Here is an 11,218-nt window from a genome sequence, read left to right on the forward strand (position 1 = left end):
TTAGCTAACTTTCCCAATGTCATCCAGTACTAGTAGGTCAATATCAGACAATATTTCAAAAAGCTATTTCAGGAAATGTGTGTGATGTTGCATCCTGCTGCTTTGCATTAACAAAAAAAAGGCTTAACTGAAAAAATCTATTACAGAGTTCTGAAGCAAAAATCAATGCACTGTGCAAAATTAATATTTCTGTGTGGAAGCATGAAGTGAAGGTTTGATTTTAATCCTTGATATTGTTCCACATCTGTTCATGCTTACTCCTTGAACAATCTTCCCTTTTCCTCATCATATAGATAAAAGAAACAGATGTCAGCTGTGGAACAGATCATCCCAGGGCCAATTCACACAACCAGTGAAATGATAGTCAACACATGGTAGGAGACAAAGTGTAAATTAACTATTGACAGCTATGTTCAGATGCTAAGACTCTATACGATATGGCTATTACACAAATGTTTCAGTTATTATTTCATGAGAAGTCTGGTTGTGTGAAGTGTCCCTTAGGTGACCAGGAGAAGCAAACCAGAAATATTCTCAAGAATATTTAGCGTTACAGGACAGACTGTCGTGTTTATAGCTGTATGCTATTAATTTTATTTTTCAAACTCTTAACTAAAATATACTACAAAATGAACCCCCTTTTAAATCTCTAGAAACTAAATGTTTACCCAGCTAGGGACATCTTACATTGTCTATTACATTGTTCACCGCCCAGAGAGCTATTCGCTATGGGCGGTTTAAAAATGAAATAAATAAATAAATAAAATATGGATAAGACTCTGATTCAGGCTCTTATTACCAGAGCAGGAATGACAACAGTTGTGTACCTCTCTTGTTCAAAACTGTCACACAGATGACATCCTTCAGAAGGTACACTCGGAGGGATTTACTGTTGTTGGGAAGGATGGGATGGGCAAAGAGACATTCCAAACTCAGCCCCATAATCAGAGCTCTCTCTCTCTCTCTCTCTAACACACACACACACACACACACACACACACAGAGAGAGAGAGAGAGAGAGAGAGAGAGAGAGAGAGAGAGAGAGATTGCTGTATATGCAGATGTTTCTAATAGTCAGGAAGGATCTTAGGGACACAATGGAGCATTCCAGAGGAAATAGTCTCATGTAAGACATATAGAAATCAAACTGTTTTGTGATTTTGTAAGTCACAATTCCTACCTGGAGCTTATACCCAAAATACTATAAGAAGCCAACTAAAATTCCCAAGTGCTGTGTCAGAGCAAGCCCTGAAACAAATGGCATTGTAAATACATACAATGGTTGCATAACCAATTTAGGGAGTCCTCATGGAGTTCCCCTATCTCCCAGGGCACTATAGCAACACACAAATATATTTATGTTCTCCTGACACAGTTCTCGTGTCTCTCAGTTGACACAACACACTGCTATAAAAAATACCTTTTTTGTTTTGTTTAGTCTCAAAGTTTGTAGGCTGCTATGCTCAGGCTGCTCTGATTCTCAGCGTCCCATAATACACCACAATTCCAAATATTCCATATGGCATGTTCAGAGTTTGCCAGCCCAACCAAATGGGAATGAAGATGCATCTACAGCCTGAGCACAGCTTCAGACACACATCATCACTACCACATCTGGAACGGAGCTCTGCTCCCTATCAAGCCCAAAGTTACAGCACGTATTTTACAATTTTTTACAAACAGACATGCACAAGGTAAGTGTCTTTTTGAGCTGGTAATTTATGGTGTGGCCATGAGCATTTTGATTTGTTCTTAAAACACAGATTTTATGTTTACAATGTCCTTTTTATTTCAGTTGGTCTCATTTGATTTCCTTAGATGTCTTGGGGATGCCTTTTCTAATATTTAAAAAAACTGCTGTAAGCTGCTCTGAGCCCATGAGATAGGGAGGGAAATAAAATAAAGAAAAATGCAAAAACATTTTAATAGCTCTGTGTTTTTCAAACATTTTGGTTATTATTTAAACAAGAATGGAAGAATTGGAGTCAGTGCCTATACCCATGTCATTGCTATCAGAATTCATACCACATTACAGTATGCCATGAATATGTGGCACAGAGACAATTTGATGTGCTCCTCATAATAATGGGCCCAAATGTTTTCAAGACTAAAACAAACCTCAAACATCTGGGCCCTTCCTAAAATACCATGAGGAGATCTGCTGCCTTAAATTTAGGAGATAAAATATGTCATAAATGAGCAGCGGAGCATTCCAGAGAAAATCCCACAAAGAACAAAGGTGTCAAAATGGACCTGAGGGTTGTCTGGTTTAGCCGCAGAAAGGATCAAACTGCTAGAGTTCCTGTAGGGAAAACATGTCTAGGGATGCTTCGTTTGATCTCATAATGTGGCCAGCAGTAAATTAATTCTAATTACTCAAGCAAAAGGCCTCATGCCTGAAAAAGTTACTCTCACCAGGGGAAAGATTCCTTCCCAGCCTTATGTCAGTCTAGGTCCACCCACAAAGCCCTTTCCCACTGCCCACTGAAAAGCAGAGCTTGGAAGATTACTTTTACAAAGTAATAAATTACAGTTACAGTTACATGGCCAAAAAAAGTAGTAATTACCATTACAATTGCGACTGCTCTGAAAGTAACTGATTACTTTTACTCAAAAGTAATCACTACAATTACATTTTAGTTACTTTTTTTAAAGAAAATTGCCTGCAATGTGTTGGCCTTGGCTGCTGCACATATAAGTAGCCTAAAACAATATTAAAAATAAGCACACACACACAGAGGGTAGTAGAATAAAAAAAATTATCCATAAGATTAACAGAATGGCATAACAGAATCTCACATCCCCCCACCCCACCCCCTGCAATGATGATATCCCAACACACACATAATTCACTTGAAATCAAATTTTACACTTGAAATGCTTCTTTTACAATACATTTCTGTTATGTCTCAAAAGAACCGGATGCTCAAAGAGATGTTGCCTCCTTGCCCTCCGGCTCTTTTCTCCCTCCACTCCCGTCCATTTTTAAACAATTGTTTTCTCCACCCCATCTCGCTCTCCACCTCCTCCCTCATCGCCTCCTAAGCACCCATAGAGCATGAGGGAAGAGTGACGCTGCACAGAAGCCCAATTTGAAGCACATTATTTTTATCCACAAATCGAAGCAGAGGACTTCCCCTGCTTCCCTCCCCCCAAGTAATGCCAAAAAGTAATGCTGGAAACATTACAATTACTCCTTAAAAGTAATGAAGCTACTACTCATTCTATTACCAGCAAAATGTAATGAAGTTACCCACTCGTTACTCAAAAAAAGTAATAAATTACAAGTAATTCATTACTTGTAACTGGTTACTTCCAAGCTCTACTGAAAAGCCAAGGTTTTAAGCATTCTGATTATAGGGAAAGGCTCCAGATTGGTCGAAGCTACCATGTAATATTCCTAAGCACAACAAATAAAACAGAGAGGATTGGCAATGCTGTAATGAAATTGCTCCAAAGTCAACAGTTATTTCTTAATCAAGAAGGACAAATGTAATTGGCTATATACAGTATGTCTCTGCTCACATAACTAGGGACAGACAACATGGGTTATTTGCCCAGGTTGCAGGCAAACTTCAGCCATAGGTTAAGATGGAAATGGCATGATACTGCTTGCAGTGAAAAATATAAGGAAACAAATTATCAACACCCAAAAATTGGGGTCTGTTGGAAGTTGCAAAAACTTCTAGTTATAACTTTGCCAGAATAATAATGGCAAAATGGCTGCGCGTGTTGTATACCAAAAATTGCTCTTATTTTCCAAAATACTGTCATGCATCAACAACATGAGACAATGACTGCCAATTAATTGTAATACAGTAGTAGTGTACATATATACTGATTACCCACTTCCCACATCTGGAAGTTGCAAGTCATTTCTTATATAAAAATATATTTAATTATGCAATATCCCCAAGGGGGAACAAGTATGAGGCCTGTGTTTACGAGCTAAATTAATGAGTATTTTATAATTGTTTGTATTGGTTTTCTTGAGAGCTGAAAAGGATTAAGAAGTCCAGGGTAGACCTTAAATTACCTCAAAAACGCTGACATAAAAGTGGAGAAAGAAAGAAAAAAAGACAACTCCCACCAATGGAATCTTTCACTAAATACTGTAATCATGAACTGCCAATTTTCACACAGGATCTACTTAGCTAGGCAAGCAGGTCCAGGAAGAGCGTGGTGAACTCTGCAGGCCGCCACACTTGCACCTCTTCCTGCTGCATTTGCTCTATGCTCACTACTGTGCCACAATCCTGCTCCTTCACCACAGACTGAGGCAAAGCATGCTATCTTTTTCTGGAAGTTAAAGGTGGAAGCTGAATCCTTGAGGAACAACTGGATTGTCTGTAAAAGGACATTCAACTGCCTAATTTGTCTGCTCAGTCTTTGTAATCTTATTAATACCTATGATATTTATGTCCTCAATATGAATTTAATTTTCTTCCTAGGCTCTCTGCTGCCCTTACACCCCTGTTTCTCCAAGGGGAAAAATTTCTCAACAGACTCAGGGTATATCAAAACAGGAGTCACCAGTTTAGCACCAATAAATGGCCCACAAAAATGACACACATTCCATGTTGAACCAAGGAAGCTGCTTTCTACCAAGCCATTGCTCCATCTAGCTTATTACTGTCTGTATCATGGGTGGGAAATTTCTTTCAGCCCAAGGGTCACATTGCCTTCTGGGCAACCTTCTAAGGGCCACATGCCAGTGGTGGGCAGAGCCAGAAGCAAAAGTGGGTGGAGCAACTAATGTCATTTTTACCTTTGTACAGTAAGCTAGTTTCTACACACACACGTCTCTGTTCTCCAACCAGACAAGCAAGAGGCATTATCAGAGTTCAAGGATAATGAACATACCAACCAGGCAAAAGCTCTTGGAGTATGAAGGAGGGCCAGTGAGAGGTGTGGCACAGAGAGAGTTCAGAGGACCAGACACAGAGGCCTAAAGGGTCATGTTTGGCCCTTATGCCTGAGGTTCCCCATCCCTGGTTTACACTCACTTGGAGAGTCTCAAAAGGGTTTCAGACAGGTGTCTTTCCCAGCCATACCTGGATATGCCCGGGACTGCCATCTCCTGGGACTACCTGAATGCAAAGCACATGCTCTTTCACTGAGCTGTGACCCTGTGTGTGGGTTTTTGTGTAATGCTCCCCTATGTGATCTCTACAACCTGGACCAATTCTTTAATTCTCCATATCTAGGATCAATGCTGTTGCCTTATGACTTGCAAGGACAAACCCCCCAACTGCAAGCATGCTGTCACATCCTCCTGCCTGTAGCATCTTCCATCCTAGGACAAACAGTTTGGGAGGATTTTTTGGGGGGAATCATGCAGCAGAAGGAAAGGGTTAACTCCCCTTGACCAGGACTATGGTCCCAGTCTGGATCAGGAGGCCCACAGTGGTTATACTAAAAAAAAAAAAAAACCAGAGACAAGTGTGAAGATACATTTAACATAAAGTTCAACTTGCCCCCAGAATGCCACACTGTATTTTCAAAACCAAAAATCCAGTTCTGATATAACTTCTGCTGGATTCACTCCACACCTCAAGCACTGCATTTTTAATGGTATACACACGGCATCCTTGGACATTGTTAGGAGCTCTACACTCAGTCACACATGGAAGTATTTGTACTAAATGCTTTCACAAACCCTTGGTCTTACAGGACCACAATCCTGATTTCAGAAAAAACACCAGATCGTGCTGTGATTACAGTGATGTACAAGTGGGAGAATCAACTCATCCATTTGATTTGAAGGACTAAGGCAGCAGATTCAAATAGTGTGCTTTATTGACAGGAAATCAAAAACATTATCAAAGAGCACTTAGCGAACACTGATATGTATGACATCATTAGAGCTTTAGTGGAACAATGTTCTTCTACCCAGCAACGGCTAATTTTGTAGACAGAAACAGCAGAAAGAAAAAAAAAGAACTATAGTTTTAAGAATGGTGGCCAACAAGATATCCATAAGACCCAGAGTGGGGAATTGTAGTTCATCCTATCCATGTCCACTCTCCCAAGAGAATTTTCATTTTATTAGCATCTGTTAACATGCCGATGCATTGCTAAGCCTCCAAAATGAAGGGGGAAAGAAAAAAAAGAAAAAGATCAAATATAGTGAAAGATGAGGCCATTAAACACATGAAAAGATAAATTTGGACAAAAAACACACACCGTTAGCTGATAGGCTAACAATTTCTTTTGGAGCATGCTGTTTTCAAAAGGAGGCGCAAGGATCCTCTAAATTTATGAATGAGATATAGTTTAAAAACAGAAAATGTCAACAAATCCTTTCCTAATATATGAATTTCCTCAAGTCACAAGGACTAGAACCCAAGTTAGAGCACATGATGCTTTGCAACTGGGGAGAAAACCCATGAAGACATGGATGGGAACAACAGTGTGCTGAAACAGAAAACTGAAATGCAGTTTCTCCTTTGTAGCAAGTCCTATGCCTCTGTCTCCCAGTTTTCTGGCTGCAGGTAATGAAATGGCCACAGCAAGCAACTAAAATTTGCTTTGTGACTAGTTCGAGGGAGATGGTGACACTGAGCTTCATAACAACTATACTAGAAAAAGAGGGAAGAAAGAGCAAATAATTTGTCATCTATTTTCTTCTACATGGCTTGACTTCTACTGTGGGTCATTTTAATATATTCAGAGAACATCAATCAATTAGGTACTTCTAACTTGGAGGGGGGAGGGAGAATCAACTAAAACCTTAATTGAGAATGAATACATTTAAACAAAGCCATTCCTTAGTACATTTTGGAAGATTAAATTTTGGGTTGCCGCGGAAGAACCTTCAATATCTTGGAAATGAGACAGCAAGTCAGATTACTGGCTTTATTAAATGCGGGCCCCACTCTAACGGAATTAATAACAGAAACCACTGATTTTAAAAACCACTCAGCTAGTCTAGCCTGCAATAACAAGCCCACACCATAAGGTATTTCTGATGGGCATATCCGATTATGACCCAATGCCTTGCTTTAATTACTAGCGTTTATGCTAGTGCATGTCATACCTTTTACAGATTTTGTCAGCCAGTCTTAGTTCAAAGGGTCCTATGAGGAAAACCTTGAGATTCTACAACCGAACCCAATGAATGTTGGGTCCATTTCCTGTCTGAATCTGTGTGTGCCAGGAATCTACAACTCCAGCGGTTATCTTTAACTGAAACAGAAGAGGGAGCTTCTCCTTGTAGCAACGGAGGAGGACAGGATTATATGGAAGGTCTGCTGCCTTTCAACCCCCCCCAAAAAAAAAATCGAGGGGAAAAAAAGAGAGGGGGTTATTCTGCCAACGTTTTAGCAGAGAAGAGGGAAAGGTGCCCCCCTCTGCTTTCCTTTTACATTTTACCCATTATTGTCACTGCTTAGAACCAGCCCACTCCAGCCCCTTCTTGGCTTGCCCTCGTCAGAATGATACACGCAGGCTGGGAGGATGAATACATCCATCTAGTGCTCCGGGTGCCATGCGATCAGTAGCTATCGATTCCATCGTCAAATCCTGCCTCTGGGTACCACAGAGCCACCGAGGTTCAGAGCCCGACAGAGGAAAAGCCAGGAGAATCCGAATCCCAGGGACGCAAACAGGGTACTCCCCCCTCTGGGATGCTCGGTTGCTCTTCAGTCCTCCTTACCAGCAGCCCATCACAAAAACGGCACGGCCCCGCCGTCGGCGCCACCGCCACCACTCCCTGCCTTGACAGCAATCTGCGGCGCCCGGCCAGAAGGCTCCCTGTGCTTGCAGCAGGCGCGGAAACCTCTGGAACTCAGCGGCTTGCAAGGAGCCAAGTTGCCCCTCTGGTCTGTCTGCTCCTCACCCGTCCCGCCCGTCCCGTCCCCCTCGTCCCCAATACTCACAGTGGCACCAGCCCAGGTGGCAGCACCAGTGCAGGCGGAAACAACGGCCGTGACTGTGCGTAGTGCACAGCGACAGCCCGTCGCATGGCTGAAAGTCGGGTCTCCCGGCGCAGCTGCGGGCCAAGGCTTGGGCTTCGTCCAGTTTCTCGCTCTTCCCGGCCAGGACAGAAGCGGCAGCAGCCGCCGGCCCAGTCCCGCTCATGGCGCTGCTTCGGCTCCTGCCGCCGCTTTCCCCGCCACCTGCAGCCCGCTCTCAGCTCGCACCTCCGCCGAGTCACTCCCGCCTGCTCGCCCACAAGGCGCAACGGGGCGCAGAGCAGCCCTTCCCGCCAGGAGGGACAACGCCACGGGATAGCCCGGCCCCGCCTGGAGCCACACTGGCCGGCCACCCGGCTCCGCCTCAGCCACAGCCCGCCCCTCCAGCGGGCGAGTGGGCGGGAGTGAATGCGTGAGGGAGCGAGGGGAAGTCGGCCGTGGGGACTCCGCTAGACACCTCGTGAGCGAGAGGAGGGCTGGAGAGGTATTAGAGCTGCGGAATCCTCCCGGGAGACAAAAAGCGGCCAGCCCTCGCCTCCTTCCACGGACGCGCAGAGCCATTATGGGCCAGGCAGCCGCTGCTTCAAGCGAGGCGAGGGAGGGCACCCATTGCCCACCTCCTCGCAACCAGTAACAGAGACCAGTGACTCTTTTCTCTAGAAGGGCTGGTTACCAAGGAATCTGATCTACCAGAGGGGAGGGAGAACAAACCCCCTTCCCCAGGTTCCAACAGATCCCTTGCTGGAAGCCATGTCTAATCCATCGTCAGTCGCTTGCAGAACCGTTGACTGAATCTTTTGGTGGGCGGATTTTTATTTTATTTTTAGTTAGAGGCAACCATTTCTCTCTCGACAACACCCAGCCTCCATTTGGCATAGATCAGCCGCAGCAGCCCCACTTCCCTCTACAACATTTCCATCCCGCTCCAATCTCCCCCTCCCCTCCTTTCTGATTCTGGACCCTGCAGGCTACAGCAAATCCGCAACGTGGTGATACCGGACATCTGTTATCTATATAGCGCTCCTAGCACAGGGCTGCCCCCGTCTGCTTTGCAATAAATAAAGCTAAATAACAAACGCGGGTGGTTAAAAGCAAGCTGATTTCCTATAAATGTGTCGGAAGTTGATAAGCGTTAATGAATGGAGCCGTGATTATTTCTGAGTGGGGTTCATATTTCTTCCTCTTTGGATCAGTGGACAGGGAAGGAAAAGCAGGAGTTTGTCAGAAAGGCCATGTCATAGCATACAAAAAGCTGTCTTCTGCTCTTAGTACATTATTACTACCTAACCTCAGGCAGTCACAGACAAACCACCTCTTATCCGCACATCTCTTCACTCAGACATTCTTCATGGTTGTTTTCACATATTAACTAATCCCATTTATCTTTGTTTCTTTGTTTGAAGTAATTCTGTCCTGTCTTTTCATTTTAAAACACTCAAGATGGTTTACAACCAAGACAATTCAAACAGAAATAAGCCATTAAAAGGAGAGAAGAGATTGCATATAAAAGATTCAAAAAGTTCCCCTTCCTAGGAACAGAAAAACAATTCAACAATTTTACAACCCTAACGCCTGTAGAAATAACCAGGTCTTTACAAAACAGCAAAAAACCATCAGAGAGAGGGCTGGAAATTCCAAAGCCTACTTGCAGCCACCACGAAGGTGCTCTCCTGCAACTCAGCCAATTGCAACTCTGATGTTGGCACAATGTGGTGCCTGCAGTTTTTAGTGAGTGGGAAGGCTTATTAGACAGAGAATTCAGCCAGGGCTGGCCCTCCCACTAAGGTAAAGGTGAAGGTGTCCCCGCACTTATAGTGCGAGTCGTTTCCGACTCTTATGGTGACGTCTTGCGACGTTTACTAGGCAGACCGTATATATGGGGTGGGATTGCCAGTTCCTTCCCCGGCCTTTCTTTACCCCCCAGCATATGCCGGGTACTCATATAGGAAGGCTGAGTGGACCTCGACCCCTTTTACCAGAGATTCGACTTCCTCCTTCTGTTGGAATCGAACTCCAGCCGTGAGCAGAGCTTCGGCTGCGTTACCACTGCTTACCACTGTGCGCCACGGAGGGCCTTTTTTGTGGCCCTCCCACTAGGCAGAATGAAACAGCTGCCTCAAATGTCTGATTTGGGGTGTTACGAAAAACAGTGAATTGTTAGTTGCAGTTATTATTTTTATGTTGAATCCTTCCTCCTGTAAGCTAACAACTATAAAAATTTGATCAATATAATTTATTAATAAAATAATTAAAATCAACATGAACAATAACCTACAATACAGCAGACTATTGTATTTGTAATGCCAAAGGGTGTGGGCTGTAAGGCTGTAAGGAGATTTTCTGACTACAGTGGTGTTGCAGCAATGAGAAAGGCAAATGCAGTTTTAGGAATTATTGGGAAAGTGGCAGATGATAAATCAGCAAGATACCACATTTAGAATATTGTGTTCAGTTCAAGTCACCCCACTTGAAAAACAATACAGATGAAAGAAGTGAAGGGGAAAAAGAAAACTGAGAGTTAGTTTTGACAGTAATATGTAAATAACTTTCTATATGGTGTTAGGTCCAACAATGATATGTGAGTGGCATGGAGAGAGCACAGAACATGTACACACTTTCAGAGTTCAAGAAGAGGGTCAGCATAAAGTTCTATATGTCAGAGAGCAAGCCAGCCACAAAGGTCCTGCTTGTGAAATGAAACCTTTATTTCTAAAGGAGGTGAGCTTGAATTAAAAAGACATAGGTAGAACATCTCCTTAATCTCTTAAATGCCAGAAGGCTTTTGATTGCTCTTGTAACAATGAGGAAGGGTCAGTCGCTGTGTGTTGTATTATACAGCCACGAGAGTGACTGTATACTATAGCCAGCATGGATTTTTCACATTCCGCAATGTTAAATTGAAAATACCCCCCATGCCATTCTGATGCTTCCCATAAGCTCATTTCAAAACAAAACCTTACAAAACGTATGGTCCTGAACTCAGAAACGCTTGCTTAACACCCCTCAATTTTCATGGTGATAAACAAAACAGTCAGAAAGAATCGAGAGTTCAAAGTCTAAAGAGAGAAACCCAGACTTTTTTCTCTGAGAGTTCTCATAATCTGTTGAAATTCATTAAAAATCAGACATGTTCACAGAGAACTTGTAATCCTGTTACTGACCTTGCCCCATACTCTGACCTTCATCATCTGCAGTTTAAAAGTTAAAAAAATACCTGGCTGATTTTTAATTAATTTAATAAATTTTGCATTGAACTGAATGATAGTGTCAGGCATGCTCAGTAAGAACCAACTGTCAGTGTT

The 11,218-nt window shown here is 43.1% G+C and overlaps 1 protein-coding gene across 1 annotated transcript in view; it reads right to left on the bottom strand.

Moving 5' to 3' along the window:
- Positions 1-8,296, bottom strand: part of C7H3orf70 (chromosome 7 C3orf70 homolog) — a 28,050-nt gene extending 19,754 nt beyond the window's left edge. Inside the window, exon 1 of the mRNA XM_061634415.1 lies at positions 7,881-8,296. Coding sequence (XP_061490399.1) covers positions 7,881-8,082 — 202 coding nt within the window. The 5' untranslated portion in view covers positions 8,083-8,296. The remainder of the gene's footprint in view (positions 1-7,880) is intronic.
- Between the last annotated feature and the right edge of the window lie 2,922 nt (positions 8,297-11,218).

This window comes from Rhineura floridana, chromosome 7 (genome assembly GCF_030035675.1).
Source record: "Rhineura floridana isolate rRhiFlo1 chromosome 7, rRhiFlo1.hap2, whole genome shotgun sequence".
Lineage (NCBI taxonomy): Eukaryota > Metazoa > Chordata > Lepidosauria > Squamata > Rhineuridae > Rhineura > Rhineura floridana.